The following is a 22,569-nucleotide window of genomic DNA, read 5'->3' as shown; positions in this document are numbered from 1 at the left end:
CAGTAAGACAAGAGAATGTGACATCATGCAATAATTACCAGTCCCAACTCAGGTTGATTAGATTTTAAAAAAATTATTTCCTTTCTAAAAAACAGGCATAATCAACTTTCTCCTCTTCCCAATCAATCTTACTTTAAAATTATTGACTCAAGTACTATCATGCCTGACTTAGTATCAGAAGTAAAAAAAAAAAAAAATGTATCCTTTGTCTTTACCAAAGCAGTCATCACTGATGATCACATGTGAACAGCATCCTTAGTATTCACCCAGTGCTAAGTAAAGTGTCCATGCCATGAATAAGTATATTTTGAGATTTCTTGCTGCTACTACAAGTGCCAGTTAAGAGACATTTACACTGAAATGAAACTGAAGACTATTCTGTACTTCGTAACAAATATTTATCCACTACAATATTTCATACATCCCCTGTTTGCTGCCCTCAAATGTTTCACAAGAACTATTCTTATTCAAAAACATTACAAAAATATTTTTGTTCTCCATTGAGTTGTGACAGATTTTAATGCACATTTCACCTAATCTTGCCCATCAGGAGTTGCATGAGATTGTTTTCAGAACTGGGAAGAAAGAACTTTCATTACTTTAAATTTAAGTGTTCAAAAGGCAATATGCATTCACCTTTCAAGGTGAAATATCTTTGAGTCTATATGTGTGTATATACATATACATATTCATTCTTGAAAGCAAATACCTTTTTTGAAGGAGTCTAGGAGAGCTTTATTACTCAAGACTATAATGCCACCATTCACTGATATAAACTATATATATTCCAGATTTGGGACTCATGCATTTGAAAGTTTTAACAAGACAGTACTTAATCAGTTACTTCTAGTGGCCTCCCAATATAGCATAGCTATTATCTAACTGATGATATTGAGATATGTAGAACAGTCAGAAGAATGACAAAGAAAATTTTTCAGAAAGCTGCTTGAGCATAGACAAACATGACTAATTGCCCATGTTCTTTAGCTCCTTGGCAAAGCAGACTTTAGATGCCTGCATCCTTCATGAAAGCCCTCCTAGCTCTATGGCAGCTCTTAGCAAAGCATTTGAAGTGCCCTTAATTGTTTGTGTTCTTAATGCAGAGCCTCTTGAATACATTCATTTTTAATAGAGGACTTGAGTGTTCGGCCCATCAAAGAATGACAAAACTACATCAATTCACTGGTTCTTGCTGTTGTAATGACTGTCTTCTGATTTATTTGTGAATGACAAACTTGTCAGACCCCTGACTGAAGTGCTACCCTCCTTTCTGAAGTATCATTAAAAATTAACATGAAGGAATTCAGCTGCATTTTATAAAATTAGATTGAGCCAACAGATTTTTTTTCTTCACTTGTGTAATTTTTTTGCCTTCATTCAATCTAATTAAGGACTTAAATGTTTTGATCTAACTGTTGGCATACTCAAGTGTTTGTACTTAAGTTTGTCTCTTGCTAAAGTGAATTCTTAATATAATGACAAAGAACAAAGCAGCCATGCTAGTTACTAAATACATTCATTTAAACAAGTCATTTTACTAAGCAGTTAATAAAGAGCTTGTATATACAATGGTAATTTTTCTCCTCCTGAACTGTTAAAAATAGTGTTTTCCTTTACAGTAGTCTACTCCAAATCACTCTGCATTTGGACAGCCTGTACTTTTCAAAGCACCATGTAAGATATCATACTTACATCAACATTATTTCTTAAGCAACTACAGATTTTTGCACTGGAATGAAAAGAACGAAGCACAATACAAGTATCCAAACCCTAACTGTATTTCTCACAACACCTAACACCCATGTGTATTTCATCACTAATGCTGTGGAAGCTGTAGCCTACAGGAGCCACCACTCCCACTTGAGTGATGAATGCAACCTTCCTCAGAGGAAAATTAATCACCTTTCAGCTTCAGAGGTTTCAACAGTAATAATTTTGTGTTTGCTCCGATCAGTGTCTACCACACGTCCCAGTAGTGACTTTAGCTACAGCATCCACGGTGATCTAAAGTTAAATCTTACAACACATTTTTTAACAATCAGTTGTCAGAACTGCTCTATTAGTGCTGAGATTCTTCAAAGCTGTCCAGCTGACCTACCTTTACAAAATAATACTCCACTAAAAGTGTCCATTGTATGTCAGAAGCTTGCTATTCTTTCTCGAAAACTGCACTTCCTATATCACAAAGTTAGATCAGTATTTGAAAACACCCTATCACCACTTCTTAAAGACACGCTTTATGTATTCTCATGTATTACCTTTTTATACACTTTAGTTATTTCAAACCAATTTTGAGAAACACATTTGTCATTAGATTGGGAAGAATACAGTTTAGGAATAACATGATTAAAATTAAAGCAAGAAAACCCAAAGTTCTGACGAAACCAACAAAAAGCATGTCCTAACCCATCCATTTAAAGCAAAAGAATCAGAGAATAATAAGCCTTTAATGCACAGAGAATATACTGTCAAATCACATTCACAAAAGCTTTAGCCGGCAATTTTTAAGTATTCTGTGTTCACTTACACTTTTAACACTAGAAAGCCAAGTACAACACTGAATTCCTTCTGGAAGAACAAAACAGACTTCCTGTCATTTATAGCATGTAACAGAGTAATCCACTAGGGAGTAAAGGTCAATGTTGCACTTTTGGTCATTACCGAATCATCTGAGATTATCTCTGGTGGGGATGAGAAGAAAATCGAAGGCTATGAGAATGCTGCAAATGGCTTGACCTCAGACCAATTTTCATCTCCATCTAACAGACATGTGGATAAAAGCCCACTTTATAGGACATGCTTGATCATTTTTTTAATCCCTGTGGCAAGCCAGAAATCAGTTAAATACTACATTTCAGAAGACCTTGGATAAGAAACAGCATGTGTATATTTCAGTCTTGAGCTAAAGTTTAGTACCCATTCCATATTTTCTTCTTTCCAGCAGAATCACTGAAGAAAGCAGTACATTTAAATAATGCAGTCTTTATTATTTTTCTTTGAAGACAAGAAAAAGCACACATACTCACAGAGCAATTACAGAAAAGAATCATTTCACTGTGCTTAGCTCTCTGCATGCTTTGTTAGACTTTTGCTACAGAAAGACTCGACCACTTCCTAAAATCTGTTGCTAAGAATTCAGGGCATGAGGGGATGCTCGAGGTATCATTAAATCTCAAAACTTAAATACTCAGAAGCCTCAAATGACGAAGGATAGCATTCCATGAACTTAGCTGTTCATGAGTTATTGAATTCACACTGAGCAGTAAGATATGCATATATTATTAATATCTGTTCGTTTAAAACTACCACACTACAATCTTTTGGCAATGGCTGCAAAAGGAAAAAAGAAGGCAATATGCCATTAAGAAGTTTAGGCCCCCATAGTATATCAATGTCAAACAACCGTGTGTCAGTCTAAGATTCAATTCAGGTAAGTACCACTGCCAAATTTTCTTGTTCCCAGACGTGCTTTAAGATTATTTTATTGCTTAAAATTTAATTTGTTTCAACTCACATCTCCATGACAACATTGGCTAACCCTGCAAATCATTTAGATAATTGGATATCTTATCTTTCTATTGCTCTCAAATCGAATGATTCTCCTAGAACTGCAGCAGCCAATCAAATTTACAGGCCTCCTGAGTAATAGGCTCGCACAAGTAGCCGCATACATCCCCTTTTACCACAGTATTAAAAACTCTGCAACAAACTGTGGAAGTTGGCCTTCAAACTCTATTTTAAATTATAAACACTGTCATTAACTAATACTCTCACCAACAGGAGGGGGTGGGAAGGTTTATTCTCAACAGATACTTGAAATTCAATCTGACAAGCAGCAATGGGTAGCGTTCATTTCAGCGACAGGAAAAATCTCTGTACTTTGGGCATAAACTATCAGTTTAACATAACATATCATTAACAAATACAGCTTTCCCTCTGCCCCACATTTGTACTATTCATTTTAATTGTGAAGTCAGCCACCCACAAGATTATATTAAAACCCCAGAAGACTGGCATGAAAGATCTTTAGCTATAAAAAAACCAAATACCACCATATTGCAAGTGGGAGTGGGGAGAGGAAGTAACAGAAATATTACCAGAATAAAAACCTAAAATGATAAAGCCACAGAATGCTAGATAGATCCCAAAGTGAGATTAGGTTTTTTTTTTAATTCTGTACCTAAACTACATTTACCTGAATCCTCTTAGAGGTCAGTTTAAATTACATAAACATAAACTACCTATGATGCACAAGTCAACAGCTACACTTGCCAAACATCTACTACAGGTTTGGACTTTATTCAACTGTAAAGTGAAGTGACTGGATAAATTGCAGATGTCTAATTTCAATGATTTCTATAATAACAGAGAAAGGCTGCCATGTAGCTCTCAGTGAACAACTGTACATAACTGCCCATCCCATTTGCAGCTGTAAATCCTGTTGAACCCAAGCCAACTGCTGACAAGCTGTGTGAAAGGAACACTTCAACATGACAACAGCTTCACTGTTGAGACTCTTCTTAAACTTGGCTAAACAGGACAGTTATCACATTTCTTCTTCATTCCAACATTAGGCCATCTTGCTCAAGCACTCACAACTACAAAAGGCGTGTTTATCCAAATTTTAGTTCCACAGCTTGGTTTTCATGCCTAAGACAACCTTCAATACACCCAGAATTACTCTAATCTCTGAAGTGAGCACTACTAGCCAGCTTCGTAGACCATGACATCAGTGAGTTACACAGGCTCACAGGAGGCATCCATCAGGCAGCAGAGCAGCTTAAAGTACCAGAACCAAGCTGGGAGCAGAAATTGTGTGCGGAAACAGTAAGCTATTGGATGAGCTCTCCTCTTCCCACAGGACTGCACTCGCATGTACTCTTATGGTGCTCTAGAAGCGTGATCTCCAAAATTATCCAGCATGCTTTGCATTATTACCCTTAAGGACATCAAGAACTTACTCTAGACAACTGAGCAATACTACACTACACAAGAACAAGGAAGAGACAAAGAGAAGAGAAACATAATAGACACATAAAAGAAGCAGTGTATCTGTAAGTGCTGCAGCCCTACTAGAGAAGAGCCCTGTTGGCTCTTCATTTAGTTTAGGACATTGTTTTAAAACTACTTCCTGTTTTGCTCTCACTCCCACAAGCCTCACCCAAATTTCTGCATACACCCTTGCAGCACTTGCCACACAAAGTCACTTTATTGGGATGGCAGGAGAAAGTCAGGAGCCCTTGCATAGCTGGAGAAGTGCCTAGAATCACACAGCTTCTAAAAATTAAGAGCATTAAGTTCCTCAAACCAAGCATATGTCTTTACAGTATGCAAGTCAGTAACAAAACTCCCAGTCAGGATTTAGTCCTTATCAACATTTAAGTAAGACTATAATAGCAGTAGAATCTGGACTTTACTAGAACAAGCACGCCATCTGACAAAAAAGATGACACATTAAGATAAGAGCCTGAAATATGGGAAGAAGAAATAACTACCAGATCAAGTCAGTCATAAGCACTTTTGTATCTTGAATGTAATTTCATCATTTTATAATACTTAGTATATCCATGAGTCAGTTTCAAAAATCTGTCAAGTCAGAGCAACAATTTAAGGCCTTAAAAATTTGTTCACATCAATGCTTCACATGCTATCAGGTGACTCACTAATGAATTACAAGTTAAGAGGATTGACAACTCTTGTTAGAAACTAGCAGGATTACCCACTAACACAGGATTTGGAAAGAAGCTGAAAATACCAGAAGCTATCATTAAGTGGGAAAAAGATTTGGAAAACTTTCTGCAAAACTTTAGGAATGTGTCAGGAAGTTTCTTCCCTATTTTTTTTTAAGACATATATTCTGTTGCTCACAGAATAGAAAAAACTAGTAAAGATACCATCTAGATTACATTCTAATGGAGAAGAACTGATTGAAGATGTCCAAACAGAAAATAATTTACTGAGATTGACAATCACTGCAGAGTTTATCATCATCATGACAGGAACAAAGAATAAAGAAGGCATTGAGAGTTCAGGAAAGCAAATGCCAACTGATAAAAATCAGCTTTACAGGACTTGTTACTGAGCAGGAAGACAGAATGGCATTATTGAGAGCTGACATTTTCTTTATGAAACAATATTAACAACATGGGTGACAGATAATATGTCTGAAAATGGAAGAGGAAGGAAGTGACAGAGCAGAAATGGGAGGGATGGAATTGTTGCCAGGAGACTAAATTCCAAAATCTAAACTTATTTCATATAAACCAGAAAGCATCCAGAAAGTAGCAACTAGGTCAGGTGAGGCAGTATGAACATATATATACACAGCACAAGCACGTATTTTGTAACTATGTGTTATTAGTAAGTGACAGCTAAAGTAAAGCTACTGCTCTACAGGTTGGAACAGTTGGAGAAGAACAAAAGAAAAATGGTTCAATCCCCTCAATTGGGAAAGGAAATATATGGTCAAGGGCCACTGAAAAGACCAGAAAGTCCGTACTTTTTTTGCATCCATCTGAACTATACAAGAATCATTACCAACCACATAATTAATATAAATTACTAGTTATGTAAGGTCAACACTGTAGCTTAAACAGGAAAAAAACTGATCAATGTTCCAAGTAGAACTTATTCAAATTGACTAGGCCTGATGAAATAGAAATAGCACATTAGAGATGACTGAGCAGCTAGTGAATACCTTGCAGAACCGGCAGATGTCAAGTGGATAGGAAAGGATAGCGCCCAACAAACAGAAAACAGCAAATGAAGGAGCAAAGACACTCCGGCTTAATTACAATTACTTAAGTTCGGGGCATTAAAAAGCCTCTTACCAATAAACATCTAGGTGAAATAGGGATTTAAGTCACAACTCAGTATTTTTCTGCAGTAAACATCAGAACTGTGCAATGTCCAACAGGGTTAAGTTATTATGGCAAAGAGGCAGATGATGCTAACGTCTTCACTAAGAATCTGACACTCATAGCACTATTAGGAGCAACCCAAACAGCACAGCTAAAACTTAACAGGAACAAGTACAAAACTGCTTGATGATTAAACCATGTATGAATACATCCTTCTCTTCTGCAAATTGAGAAGTTCTGCATGCATGATAGGTCCAGTATTTTTCAGTATTTCCCACTAACAAGCATAAAGACCTCTTCATTTGCCCTAATCCTTAATTTGCAGAGAGCTTCAAGCTGAGAAAAACAGAATATGCTGGAGAATAGCTTCAGAACTCACTTTGCAGTGAATAGAAAAGACTACAAAGGACAAAGAAGGATAGGAATAAATGGGGATAAAGGACCATAACATGCCTAGACAGAAACATAAAATGAAAAGGAAATAATGGACCAGGAAGGAATCTCTCAGTCACAGTGGATCAGAAGTTGAACATAAGTCAATAGCATGCTGTTGCAAAAAAGGCTGCCACCACAGTAAGCCATATGCAAAGTAAACCTTCTGTGCTACTCAGCATGGCATTTCCTCCCCTGGAATACTGCACTTATTCTGGGCACTGTATTTCAGCTGGGCAACGACATTCAGAGAATGAAGAGGTATACAAAATGGTTCTGGAATGCAGGAGAATCATTGCTCTCCCTATCCAGGGCAAAGAAAATGCATAGTAGAGAGCTGAAGCTGCAACAGAAAAGACTGAAGTTGTAACTGAAGCAGCACTTCAACAGCGAGGACATAAAAGCACTTGCTACCTATAAAGCTTGTGAGTAGCCACTAGTGTTAAGTCTTTGTTAAGAGATTGGACAAGCACCCTATCAGCAATGACACTGCTATAGCCAATCCTACTAGAACACAGGGAAGCACTAGGTCCCTTCTAGTGCTGCAATTCTACAGTTCGTATTTAATTTTAAAGAAACAACCTAAGCTTCCGTAGGTCTTGTTAATTAAAGATTTTGTGTTTGCTTAACTGGTAATTTATGTCCATCATCTGAGGTTGCAGACAGACAGCTGTCTGAAACATAAGGCCTGGAAACCTTATGACCAGTTACAAGAACAGAAATTCAGAATGACCCTTACACCCAAACTCACACATGAAGAACAGTGATAAACATTTCTGCTGGTAAAAAAAAAAAAAAAAAAACACGAAAAAAAACCCCCACACCAAAACCAAACCGAAACCCGAAAAGCTGTCTTGTAAATAGAAACTGTTGTGGCAACACCACAAAAGAATGATCTTTCTATTAGTTATTTTTCTCAAGAAATTGTGGGTTTTTCATCTCCTGCCCCCAGGGATTTGATTAAAACTTCCACATTTTAAAAAGTTGATATCATCATACCATGAAACAGAGAGCACAGCAATTCAGAGGTTTAAGATCACTTAAGAGCAATTCCATAAATAGGCAGATCTCTACAAATCATAAAAACCACCCAGTTTCAGACGTCCTTCCATTTTCTTGTCCTAACAAAAGCAGGGTTTCCTCATAGACTTAATAACTAATTAAAATGCAGCTGAACAAGCATACTATTCTTGCTCTCCTTTTCCAAAACTGAAAGCTATCTTTTTGGTTTTGCTTGCTAATCCATAGAAGCCTTTAAAATGGCACAAATAGAGGCAGCAGCATTTTGTTTTCTAAATCAATTTTATCCCCAGCCATCAACTAGACATTCCAGCATATAGAAAGACCAGTCCTCCCCTTCTAATTCAAAAATCCATACTACCATTGCCCTTGCAAACTACTAAACAAGCAATATTGGCAAATCACTTGCGTTCTGTAATATATTTACTGCAAATCCCAACGGCTTGCCTCCTAATGTAGTTTTCCACTGTGTCTGTTCTTGTCAATACAATGACTGGTCACCTTACAAGTAAGTTGCTTTGACCAACTGTTTACACAAACATCAAGAAGTTTCAAGAGGAACAAAAAAAGACTAAACAACAAAAAAAAAAAACCCACCCATAAAAAAAAACCCATCCATGATGCTGAAGTAGGGGACAAAAAAACCCAAGCAAAAACACCTGAACACCCTACACCAAAACACAAATTAACATCAGCTTTTGGTTTTCTTATCACATAGCCAAAAGAGCTTCTTAGCTCTTCGGGTCACCTAAGCACAAAGTATTTCCAGATAAGCAGCCCTGACAAAATTTACCCAACACCCCTCAAAGAACTTTAGATGAAAGTTTAGCAATCTATGCTAATTTCTTCACACATCTGAAGAACATAAAGAAAAGGTGAGAGCAACTCAGTCAATCCCTAATTAGAGATCAGACTCTTCTTAAACACTGTGCTATTTATCATTAGCCACAGAATACTATCATTATAAAAAGTTCAGTGAAACTCACCAAACATACTAATTTCCTGAACTGTTTTCTCCATACTAGAAAGTACATTATATAACTAGGCTTGCTAACAACTACAATAATACTCAACAACACAAACTTAAAATACCCTATGAAATAATGCTACAAAACTTTTTCTATTCCAATTTCATTTAAACATACTTGTTATTAAGGTTCCAAGTGACACAATTCAACATTGTTTCCATTTGTACGTATGAATCTTGACACAGGAACAGGACAGGCTGTTTTTTTAAGTACCAAAAGAAGCGGATCACTAAGCTGCCTTTTAAACCTAGTCAGATTTAAACTAGAGTTCAGTTAAGAATAAACTCTAGTTCAGTAAACTCTAATCTACACTTCAATCATTTCCAACACCAAGCCATAATCAGGTCACTGGTGGAGTTTCATAGGGGCCTTTACAGCAATCTGTTTTATTAATATGTTCAGCAGTACAGCCAGCAGTCAGTAAAAAAGCTTGCTCTGTAACGGAATTCAAAGTAGAAACAGTGGCTGCAGAACTGCAAAGAGACCTTACAAGTCTAAGTAGGCAATGAAAAGAATTGTATATAAACAAAATTAGACACACTGGGAGTAGCCATCCCTAGCCTCAATGTAAAATGATGGCTCTTGAGCTTACAATCATCGTTCAAAAGAATTCAAATTTGAAAAAAGTGACTCCAGTAGTTCATGTCACAGTAGGCAAAAAAGAAGTCAGTTTTTGGAACTTTACTAAAGAAAGAAAAGAAAAATATCCAGAAAATAATTATGTGAGAATATAAATCTCTGGTTCACCCATACCCCAAGAACTGCATGTGGTTCTACTTCCCTTTTAGCAGACTAAGTTAAAAATTTTTCACTTGAGGTAAAAGCAAAGAAGACAATCAAAGCAAGCTACAGAACTATGTAGGCTGGGACTGCCCATCTTAGAAAGGAGCAAACACAGATGTGTTATGGCAGAAATATCAGAGTACATTGAAAATGTAGCTAGGAATCAATGACTTATCTATTCTGAGAACTGGGGGCCATCAGATAAAGGTAGTGAAAACCAGGTTCAAAGCAAACAAAGCAAAACAAAAACCCCACCCCACCCCTCCCCAACAGCACAGGCAGGATGGAAACACACTAGAAAGCAGTTGTACAGAAGGCAGCATGGATGTCCTGGAGGACAATTTGAACACCTATCAGCCCCACACCCTTGTGTTGATGAAGGCTGCATCTCATACTAGGATGTAATAGTATGACTGTAATCAGCTGGCTGATTAAAATTGTTCCCCTTTCTGTTCCCTTTGTTTGGCAAGAAAGAAGACGTTGCCTAAGTGGAGCAAGTCACTAAGTGACACCAATAAGATGACCAGAGAATCAGAGCCCACAACATACCAGGGAGAAGTTAAATATTTTTAGTATCAATAAGAGAAGGATTAATAGGAGAGGACATCTGATTGCTAACAAAGAGGTGATTATGGAGAAGAGTAAGACAGATTCTTTTTAGAGGCACACAGCAGAAAAGGCAAGAAAACACCACCAGTGCAAAAAGATGTCCCACTTGGTGAAGGAAAAAAGTTCTTCACAATGAGGGTGAGTCAAGCACTGGAATGTGTTGCCCAGCAATGTCAAACAAGATTATCTCCCCAAAATACTTAAAATAGAAATTTCACAGAATCATCTAGGTTGGAAAAGACCTTGAAGATCATCGAGTCCAACCGTTAACCTAGCATCGACAGTTCCCAACTACACCATATCCCTCAGCGCTATGTCAACCTGACTCTTAAACGCCTCCAGGGATGGGGACTCCACCACTGCCCTGGGCAGCCCATTCCAATGCCCGACAACCCCTTCTGGAAAGAAATGCTTCCTAATATCCAGTCTAAACCTTCCCTGGTGCAACTTGAGGCCATTCCCTCCTGTCCTGTCACTTACTACTAGGTTAAAGAGACTCATCCCCAGCTCTCTGCAGTTTCCTTTCAGGTAGCTGTAGAGGGCGATGAGGTCTCCCCTCAGCCTCCTCTTCTCCAGACTAAAACCCCCCAGTTCCCTCAGCCGCTCCCCGTACGACCTGTGCTCCAGAACCTGCACCAGCTTCGTTGCCCTTCTCTGGACACGCTCGAGTCATTCAATGTCCTTTTTGTAGTGAGGGGCCCAAAACTGAACACAGGAATCGAGGGGCGGCCTCCCCAGTGCCGAGTACAGGGGTAAGATCCCTTCCCTGTCCCTGCTGGCCACGCTATTGCTGACACAAGCCAGGATGCCATTGGCCTTCTTGTCCCCCTGGGCACACTGCTGGCTCCTGTTCAGCCAGCCGTCAATCAACACCCCCAGGTCCCTCTCTGACTGGCAGCTCTCCAGCCACTCCTCCCCAAGCCTGTAGCGCTGCTGGGGGTTGTTGTGGCCCAAGGGCAGCCCCCGGCATTTGCCCTTATGGAAACTCCTCCAGTTGGCCTCAGCCCATGGCTCCAGCCTGTCCAGGTCTCTCTGCAGAGCCTCCCTACCCTCGAGCACATCAACACTCCCACTCAACTTGGGGTCATCTGCAAACTCACTGAGGGTGCACTCGATCCCCTCGTCTAGATCATCAATAAAGATCTTAAACAGGAGTGGCCCCAACACCGAGCCCTGGGGGACACCACTTGTGACTGGCCACCAACTGGATTTAACTCCGTTCACCACAACTCTCTGGGCCCGGCCATCCAGACAGTTTTTTACCCAGCAAAGCGTGTGCCCATCCAAGCCTCGAGCAGCCAGTTTTGCCAGGAGAATGCTGTGGGAAATGGTGTCAAAGGCCTTGCTAAAAGTCAAGGTAGACAATATTCACAGCCTTTCCTTCATCCAATAATCAGGTCACCCTGTCATAGAAGGAGATCAGGTTTGTCAAGCAGGACCTGCCTTTCATAAACCTATGCTGACTGGGCCTGATCAAATTTGATATTTGCAAAAGCACAGCTTGCAAGTTCAGGTTGAACATGGGACCAACTTGCAAGTAGTTTAAAAGCCATGGCCTATGAGAAGTCATGAGGACTGATCTGTTAAAACTAGCTGTTTTGACAAATACATGCTGAAAAACCAGGAATTCTTCCTGTCAGCTGCTGTTCTTCCCCTTTCTCACAGGAACTATGTGAACAACTGCTATTCCCCAAATAGTTATATTCAGAGTCCAACAAGGTGTGATGCAAAAGATAAAAATTTTAGTGTTTGACATAATTGCCATTAGATAGCTTAGAAATCTTACCTCAAGTGGAAGGATAACCTCATTAGTTCTACTCAAAGCAGATATGATTTTTTAAATAACACTGCTGTGAAGTCTTCTGATAAGCACCAGTTAACCTAAAATTGTTTTTAAAGGCTTTTACTGTATGCCAATGGTGCCCTACTATCAAACCTAGAAGATCCTTATCTTCCATTTTGCACAGGAGACACAATGCAATTTTACCGCTTTGCTACAAACACTTAAGTGCTGGAGTAGAGTGGAATGAAAAGCAATTGAAATGCTCAGCTTGATTTGGCATTACAGTTAGCAGAAATGCATTAAGCTTTTCCCCCCAGAATCTGTTGTGACAGAATGGTACTGCACATTCACGTAGTATCTTCCCTCTTACACTTCTCCCTGCCCTCAAAAATACCAGGACTTTTTTTTTGCCCACTTGAACCAATACATAAAGTACATCAACAGGCATCTGGTAACACAAGTTCCAACAATGCAAGGGAAGTTTATAATCGTAGGTGGTAGGAATGCATTTCCTCTCTCCCTCCACAGTTCTGTAAGGAATCTGAAATCTGGTAGACCCAAGGCTAAAATGCGAGATGATCAGGAACTATTTAACATGTACACCATTTACACCGTGACATACTTTAGGATTAAGTTGTATATGGAGTTGACATAACAGATAGCATCTGAAAATATGGTTATCTAAAAGCCACAGGGAGACCTATTTCACACAATGCCCTGAATCTGTCAGATAACTCCTTCACAATAATAATGCTAGCCTCAAGCTCGAATGTGGTTCAAAAGTCAAGAAAGTCGAGGTCATTACTCTAGTCTTTCTTCCCCATTCAAACTGGCAACTCTAGTTGTGGCTAAAATGGCTGCACTGGTGACAAACTCAACACTGTAGAATAGGTTATTTTTTTTTTTAGTGAGGAATATTATGCCCCAATCAGCCTTACCATTTTCTCTTTTAAGTAAAAACAGGATTTGCATGTCTTATGTTTCACTGTCAACTGTAAAATGCTTAAGACACTGACTGCAGACTCCCAAAACCTTAAGAATTCATATAGTTTTTCATTCCAATAATTAAAATGCAAGTAGGAAAAAATAAAAAAAAAATTATCTTTAAATCGCTCCCAACAGCACAACCATGCTACTCATAAGCTGTAGAGAGCTAACTCACTCCTTAATTCCCTTCTATTTAACCTACTCCTGAAGAATCTTCTATCGGTACAAGATTCTGTCCTTTGCCATAGAGCATTATAAGTGATTCCAGAAAACAGTCTAGGCTAAAACTGACATTTAACCCTTGTACAACCAGTTAACATAATGCAGTTTGGGAATTTGTATATTTTTCTACAAGAGGCAAGGTACTGAATGACAGGTCAAAGATCACAACAACCCACCCAAAGAGAAGGAAACTTAGCTGTCACCGTTGGGATAGCAGAAACCCACACACTGTAGTAGTTTATACAGTCTGTCAGTTGATTCAGCAGTGATGAATTTTTCTTTCTTTGGCTGCCTGCCACTGAACAAGAGCTAATCTTGCACCTAAACAATCTAGTCATTAAACTCACAGGAAGCCTTATCTTCTGACTTATGACATAAGATGACAGAGCTGGTGAAAATAAAGAGGCACTGCCCTAATAGCCAAGGGCCAATCCAGCAGGATTTTAACACCCAACCAACTCTACACCCTGGCACTAGCATTTGATGCATCTGCTTTGCCAGCCATGGACGTCACAGTGAGGAATCTGACTTGGACAGTGTAACACAGAAGAGAAACTTTAGACAGCACAAAACATCCTTATTCATTCTGTCTTCTTGACACATATGAAAAATATCTGAATCAAGTGCATCTATCCTAAATGAATCCTCAAGTGCTTGCTTCTGCTGCAGGTATGCAAAACTTAGTAACTACTCACATTAAAGTAATTCTGAAAACAGTGTAAGAATCCACACACAACATCTTCTCACAAGCTAACCTTTGAAATTCTTAGAAAAAGTAAAAAAAACACCTCAGAGAAGCAAGACCAAAAAAAAATGCCAACCCACAAACCAGCCACAAATATGCCAAAAACATTATTTCCCAACTACTGTTCAGTCAGCAGGCTGAAATCCAGCAGCACCTCGATTTAAGCACACAGTTACGTAATTAAACACTGCAAAGTGCCAAAGCTAAAGTTGTGATGGAAGCCTTATCATGGCCATTTATGGACTCAAATGCAATGTTTTCAAGTGCAAAGCTCCGCAGTACAGCTGTTCGTGCATGAAAAGTTCATCCAATTAAGTCTGTTTATAGCATCATTCAAGTCCTGACTAACTTTGATTTAATCAATTAGATTACTAAATTAAATGAAGAGGGAACTGCTGGTGCAACTGTATCAGTACAAGAAGTCAATATACACAGGCAAACTGCAGCTACCTAATTTTATCGAAGTGACTCCACCTTTACAATGATGTAGGCACCACACTGCAGAAACACTGCTGCAGTGTAATTTTTTGTTTTTCAATCAGTAAGCCAAGCACTCTGAAGGGCTTCACACAGAGTGCGGCTTCCACATAAGAGGCAGGCCTTAAAAACGTTAAAGCTTGTTTAGTGGAAGGTTTCCCCATCACTGCATTTTTCAGTAACAAAGATGTTGTCAGAAATGACAATTTTTCATGTCCCCTGATGACGCCTTGCTAGCATTTGGTTATAAGCCATAAAGCAGGAATAATTTCAGCCTGTCAGGAGTCTAGCTAATGCCCAGTTTCCCCCTAGAGAGAATTCCTGTCAAACGTAATGAGAGCTCCGAAGGCCCTCTCTACAACATAATGAGCACTTAGGCCATGCTGGTGATTAGCCAGCAAAAAGCATCAATTTGAGCTTGGCTACTCCCTTGGGGCTAGACATCACCAGTTTTAGTAAGAATTATGATTACTATCTGCCAAAAGCCTCCTCACAACTTATCACTAGTGGTGAAAATTCAGAAGAGTGTCATTGCTAGGTTTTTTTGTTTCCTGTAATCTAAGACCACCTACATACTGAACTTTAACACCATTTAGAATCCTCATTGCAGGCTTCTAAACCAAGAGTCTTTAACATGAAAGTGCTATTTTTATTGGAAATTAGAATTACTTAACATGTAAAAGCATAGTACCTGAGACTCATCCAGGGAAATGAATTTATGCCTTGAAAAGCTTATTCTTTTCTTAACAGCACACACAAAGTAAGTGTGCCTTACTCTCCCCCTAGCTAGAGCCAACATAGGTATTATGCTCTGTCATAAATCTTAAAAGCTTCCGAAGTATCACTGCCTACTGGATATGTAATTACAGTTGCCATACATACAGAACATTAAACCCCTGCAATACACAGATGTTAAGGTCAAAGTGGAAACCTCAGCTCTGACACCCTTTAATCTTGTGGGCTTAATTGATTTTATCTAAAGTTAATTTCTAGTACATTTATTGAAGTCACACATTCTCTTCAAAGATCTTCCGAAAACAACATCCATTTCATGCCAAATGAGGCTCCTATACAGATGTTGGCTTCCTCACAGGTTACAGTGTGAGAAAAATTCGTTTAGGGGAAGAAAAAAAAAAATCCCAGAAAGAAATCTCCAAATCACAAGGTCTGGAAAAGCCACCTCACAGAAAAACTGACATTCTTCCAAAACAACTGATGCAGCTACAGTACAGAATCAAGTCAAACACTACTCTAATTGTTCTGTCTACCTATTTGGTGCATTACTTTAAAAAAAAAAAGGCTGTCATAGTACTACTACTTTTACCAGCATTTTGGATTCAAACAAGCATACCTCTAGAAACCAAGAGAATACCTACCCAGCTTTGCAGACAGAAAGTTACAATACTACCTTATCACATATAATACTTTTTAGGGGAAAACAAAACAAAAAAAAAATCAAACAAACAAAATATCAAAGAGTTCAGTTACAAAAGCAAAATTCAACTCTGCAATTCACTTGTTTAATGAAAGTCTTTGAATATACTGAAGATCCAAAGCCTGAACTAATCAATTTCTTCACTGTGCCCTAGCCGGTCAGCCATGCTCTTTAATTTAATGAAACAAGAGTTTTAGATGAAACAGCACATACACATCAAGAAAGAATTGTATTGTTGCACTTTGAAATGTGTCCAACTGTGCAACTTCATCTAATGATAATTTTTTTTAAGAGGCCATCGATTTCTGAAGGACTTATTGTACCAGCATCTTGATGAAAAAGTGAATGTCAGCATATCTACAGAATACTTACACCCTGCCATTAATGCTTTATTTGGCAGACAATGACTACTCAATTGAGGGTCCTCTGGGCTGAGCAATCATTTAGCTTTTCTTCTCTTATGAGGTCCTTAGTGTCTTGTTCCAGTTCAACGCTCTTTTTATTCACCATTATAGTGGCCATAAGTGTGAATTTTATGGGAACCTGCAAACTCATAGTCATAACTACAGCTTTCCAAGTCACTAATCTTTTCATGCCTTTAAATGGCACAGATTTGAGCAACTATCACTACATATGCTACACACACATAAGACTGGTTCTATATACCAAAGACTTTACGACTAACAAAATAAAACCACATAAAGCACTGAATTATATTTTTGAAACTACAGACACAAGATCTTTCCTATTTTTGCCAAAAATCTTTTAGGAAGAATACCAAGAAAAACCCTTGCCGCTCAACGTAACTTCATTTGACAGCAGGTAGGCAAAGGTTTACTAATCACAGCTACAAATCAGCCTATTAATTCAGGTGCATGATACAGGTACAGATGCATCTGAACATAAACAGAACGGCTACATTTAAATGCATTAGACTGCAGATTTTGTGGTTTAGAAAACAAAATGCCTTACCTGTTTGTGCATTTCAATGTTTAATCCATATGACATTTCATAATACTGCAAATAAAGGAGCAAACATTATTCTCTTATGCTGGTTTACACTGTATTAGGAAATATTAGCTGAAATAAAGAAAAAACAAATACACTTACCATCACATAGTGCCTCTGCATTTCTGTCTTTTCGCTTGCCAGTTTCTCACATTCCAATTTAAGGCTACAAAATAGATCACACTTTAATGTAACTGTTATGTCATTTGTTTTGACATGTACCCACTTTATTTGTATTTTGACAGAGCAGCTAATTAAAAAAAACATAAACTAACATACAAATAGAGAAAGACTTAATTCACACTTTAAATACAAAGGCTGAACAGGAAATTTAGAGGGTACTTCATGGGTGCTGTACGAGATCCAAACTGTCTCCAGAACCCAAACATATCCAGTCTTAATGCATTGACAAAGAGCTGCTATAAAGTGCTACAACTTTCAAGTTATAACAGGATCTGAATTTCTCTGAAGTACTTCTCAGTAGTAAAATAGAGGTATTTCTTTGTATATGACATTTAGCAAATTACTGTCAAGTAACACCACTCACGTTTACAATTACAACATGACTATGTCTATAATTCTTAACCTTAAGTACACTCTAGCTGGTGTTATCTTGCCCACTACTTGAAAAACAGTAACTTTGACTACCATTTACTACCAAGTTTCTTTTCTATTTTTGTTTTCATAAATGAAAAGAAGTTGCATTTGGCACTTGCGTATCTTATCACTAGCATCGGTACAACTCCAACTACTTTCACTCAGGGCAAATGCCTTCGTTCTATAGCAGACTGATTTTATTTTTTCAGTGATACTGGTAAGCATCACTAGCTAACAGTTAGTGCTTAAGCCAGCATTTTTCACTTACAGCTGTGATACTGAACGTCTACAGTTTCCACTGCGTTTCTAAAATAAATGGCTTAAACAAGATATTTTAGGTAAGAGTAAGAAGACTACAGTATCACAGGTAAGAAAGCAGGAGTCTAATCAAAACCAAGTTATTTCTAACGGGGAAACCTGCAAAGCTTTTACTCCTATCCAGATCTTGCAGGTGCACGTAAATACAAAATTAATGCAGATAAATGCCCCTTAACACCAACTGCCCTGTGTAGGCAAAAATCCATACCCTACATCTCTGCAGGGACCTCAGCAGCAAAGCACAAATGCAACAAGAACGACTGGAGGATGGCAGCACAGCAATCAGAAACACACCACGTCAACTTGGTGTTCGCACTCCAGTACCTGCGTGCTTTAACAATCCTTCGTGGGTCTTTAAGCACTGCATACTGGCATTTTATTAATCTTTGCATTAACGCCACACACAAACGAGCACCCACGAGAATTAGCTTCCTTAATGCCCAGTGCCATAGATTTAGCGCAGGTCTTCTCTCGATGTACTCGAAGAAAGTCCTCCACGTAAGCATCCCCAACAAACACCGGCTGGTTTTGTTTCGGGGTTTTTTTGTTGTTTTGTTTTTAAACGCGTAGAATCGCCGAACCGCTCCAGCTCCGAGATGACCACCCCTCCGCAGGTGCCCGGGCGGCACAGGGCAGGGCCGCCGCCTCCTCGCCAGCGCCCCGTCCTCCGGGCGCCCCCCGCCACCGCCGTGCCGCCCCCTCAACAAACCGGCCCGCGGCGGCGCCCGCGCCGGGGCTCGGCCGCGACGCCGCACGCCACCGCCTGGACGCGGCCGTTCAGCGCAGGCCCCCGCGCCGGCCAGGGCGGCCGGCCCCGGCCCCGAGGCGGCCCGTCGGCGCTCACCTGTGGTACTGCGCCTGGAGGAACTGGAACTCCTCCTTGATGCGGTCCAGCGACTCCGGGATGGTGAATTTGAAAGGCTGCCCCGCAGCCTGGTGCGGGGTCTGCCGCGGCGGCGGCCGGCACGGAGAGAGAGAAACGTTCAGAGACAGCGCGGCCGCCCCGCGGGGAGGCGGGCGGAGGGAGGAGGGAGGGGGAGCCCGGCCCGCCCCGGGGCGCTGCGCACTTGTTACCCACCTGCCCGTCCCTCATCTGCCGGCGGGGCCGGAGGGAGGGGGCGCGAGGCTACCCGCGCTCCGGCAGCCGCGCCGGCCCCGACCCCCCCGCTCCAGCCGCCGCCGCCTACACGGCAGCGGGGCGTGCCGGCTCCTCCCCGCCGACCCCCGCCGACGGGCACGGCGGGCCCCGGCCCGGGCGCCGCGCTCGGCGGGGAGGGGGACGCCGCCCGGCTAGGCGGCGACCCCTCCGCCGTCATTCCCAAGGCGAGTAAGTCGCCCACGAAACAAAAGGGGTCGGGGGAGGGGAGGCGGGAGGCGCCGCTCCTCCCAAGAGGGACAAACTTGCGAGGGCGACCGCCCGCCTCAGCCGGCCGGGGCAGCCCCGCCGTGGCGCACGCCGCCGCCGCCCCGCTCCCCGGCCGGCCCCGCGCCCCCAGCCTCGCGGAGCGGCCGCCCGGGCCGTACTTACGGGGTGCCGGCTCTGGGGGAACATGGCTCCGGCCGCGGCGAGGCTCCCTCGCAGCGCGGATCTCGCGGCGACCCCCCCGCCCTGTCCCGGCTTCGCACCCGGGACGCCGAGGGGGCAGGAGCGGCGGCACCCGCCGCCCGCCTTCCTTCCCTCCGCCGCCGCGGGCAGGAGCACGGCGAGGCGCCGCTCAGTGTCCCCGCCACGGGGACATCCTCCGGGCGCCGCGTCCTTTGTTGCTCCTGTTCCGGAGAGGGCTGGGGGTGCCCGGCAGAGGCGAGCGGGCCGCCTTCGGGACGGTCACTGCCGCTCCACGCTCCTCCGGCCGGCGGACGACGCCCGCAGCGCTCGGGCGCGGCGGGACAGAACGGAACCCGACGGGGCGGGTGAGGGGACGGACGGGACGACGACCGCGGCCGCCCCGCCGCTCTCCGTCGCGGGAGCGAATAATCAATCCCCTTCTCGGGCTCGCAAGTTGCCGATGCAATTGTAAGGCCGGAAACCCCGGGCGGAGGCAACTCCTCTCCCCACCTCCGCCTCTCGCCAAGAGGGGGAAATCCAGCCGGCAGAAGCGGGACACGGTCTCAGCGGCGGGACGGTCGCAAGCCGGGGCGGCTCGAAAAAGTCTCCAGGGAGAGCCCCGCCGCTCTCGGGCGTCGGCGGAGGGACCAGGTCATCGGCAAGATACGGAGCAACGGACAACGGAGGAAGGCGGGAGGAGGAGGAAGAGGGCGGAGGGGGGCTCTGCGCAGCCGGCCCCGATCGGAGCAGCTCCAGTAGCACATGCACGAAAGGCAGGAGAGCAGAGGAGGGGGAACCACACACGCCGCAGACTCCTCCGTTAGTTGTAGAGAGATTCCCCAGGACAAAAGAATAACAAAAGCCCTCAAAATGCCCGCTGGCCCGACCGGCCAAGCAGCTCGCCCCGTCGGGGTGGGGAAAAAAAAAAAAAAAAAAAAAAAAGGTAAAAACGTCCGTATCGGGGCTAAATCAGACGTGAAGCTCCTTGGCGCAACGGTACCACTGCAGCCTCCTCCGGGCGGGCGCGCATCGGGGAGCTGCGTGTCTCACCAGAGCCCCCCGAGCGCGGTACATCGCGGCGGCAGCATCCTCGCCTTCCTCTTCCCCTTCCTCCGCGCCGCCCCACCGCTCCTCGCCGGCCCGGGATAAAGTTCTACCCGGCTGAAAGACGCGGACCCGAGCAGCTGGAAACGCCTCCGGCCTCCTTTCCCCCTCCCCTCCGCGCCGGCCGGGGGAGCGGGGCGGCTGGGGTGGCCGGGCCGGGAAGGGAGCGCGGCCGTGGCCGAGCGGGACGCGCCGTGCTCGCCCGCCCCGCGTATATTAGCACGCGGTTTCACACTCCGCCAGCTAACCAGCCGCCCGGGCACGCCCACGCCGCCGCGCGGGGGGCGGGCAGCCGCCGGCGCCGCCCAATCGCCGGCCTCGGCACCAACGTGGGGTCGTGACGAGCCCCGGCGCCGCGGACCAATGGCGAAGGCCCGAGTCCCGCCGCCTCTCAGCCTGTCGCGGGGCCCCGTTTCTGGCGGAGCGGCAGGAGCGCTCCGAGCGGGCCAATGGGCGGGCGCGCCGCGCGCCGCACGGCGGGGAGGAGGGGAAGGTCGGCGGGAAGGAGAGGGGAGCGGCTGAGCTGTCAATCAAAGTAACGTGGGGCCCACGGGCGGCCGGGCGGGCGTGGATGGGGCGGGGCGGGGCGGGGCTGCCGGCGGGCCGTGCGCGCGGCGCCTGCGCGCGGCGTCCGCGGGGCCGCGCGGGGCGGGGCGGGCCCGCAGCCCAGGCCGGTTGCCCGCGCGGGGGGTGTTTCCTCGCGGTGGCCGCGGGCGCGCGGCGCGCTGTGAGGGGCGGCCTCAGGGCGGGCGGCGGCGGCGCCGAGCGGAGCGGAGCGGAACGGAACGGCCCGGCCCGGCCCTGCGTGCGCCCTCGGCCCGCCGGGGTCTCTGTTCCCGGGGGCTCCGTGGCGAGGCGCGGCTTACCCGCCGCCGGCGAGGGGCCTCGCTGTGCGTGTTGTGCCTGGGCGGACAGGTACCCGCAGCGCGCAGACTGGCACCGTCCTCCTCTTGCCCTTAGCGGCGGGGGTGCGCAGCCCGGCCGCGTGAAGGAGCCAGCCCCGCACCCGAGCCTGCGCCCACGCGGAGACTGGCGCGGAGCGGTCGGGAAGAAGCTGCACTGTCCTGCCCCGGGAATCCGCTTTGTAACGCAGGCGGGCAGATGGAGCGCCTCTCCCCCTCTTACGTGATAACATAGCACCGGCTGACGCTGCTCTCGGCTATACAGAAGATGCCGTAAAGAAGGATAAAATCTCACACTTGTTTGCATCGTTCAGCTACACCAACTGAAATGTTGGTTAGAGTGATCCTCCGATCAGGCGGAGGTTGGCTTTTTATAAGAGAGGTCTGCTAGAGGAATGCTGTCAAGAACTTTACTGTTGTAAATGGTTTATAGGCCCACTCGATGTAGATGAGGGTCAAAGCAATTCCGCAGGCTCTCTGTGTGGCTACTGAGATGACAAATTGTGACACAGCTTGAGGTGGGAAGTAAACTTCAAAACATGTCCACTATTAACAACCACTGTATTCACAGCAGAATGACATGATAGTGTGACATACTGGTACCTTCGGACTTAATGCGTTAAGACATGTTCATGCTGTTAGTATACCTGTATACTACCTAAAAAGGGCATTAAAATATTGTATCACATCATTTAAACACAGTAAAGGTAATT

General features: G+C 43.8%; 1 protein-coding gene across 6 annotated transcripts in view; it reads right to left on the bottom strand.

The window, feature by feature from the left end:
* Positions 1-21,153, bottom strand: part of TLE1 (TLE family member 1, transcriptional corepressor) — an 80,552-nt gene extending 59,399 nt beyond the window's left edge. For all 6 annotated transcript variants that reach the window (XM_074932786.1, XM_074932785.1, XM_074932790.1 and 3 more), the window contains exons 1-4: positions 19,833-21,153; positions 19,149-19,249; positions 17,492-17,555; positions 17,354-17,398 (exon numbers count right to left, since the gene is read on the bottom strand). In XM_074932786.1, coding sequence (XP_074788887.1) covers positions 17,354-17,398; positions 17,492-17,555; positions 19,149-19,249; positions 19,833-19,856 — 234 coding nt within the window. In that variant the 5' untranslated portion in view covers positions 19,857-21,153. The remainder of the gene's footprint in view (positions 1-17,353; positions 17,399-17,491; positions 17,556-19,148; positions 19,250-19,832) is intronic.
* Positions 21,154-22,569: the final 1,416 nt, after the last annotated feature.

Source organism: Athene noctua, chromosome Z, assembly GCF_965140245.1.
Source record: "Athene noctua chromosome Z, bAthNoc1.hap1.1, whole genome shotgun sequence".
In the NCBI taxonomy this organism is placed as follows: domain Eukaryota; kingdom Metazoa; phylum Chordata; class Aves; order Strigiformes; family Strigidae; genus Athene; species Athene noctua.
Note: the sequence above shows the minus strand (reverse complement) of the source record. Positions and strands in the feature narration are given on the sequence as shown.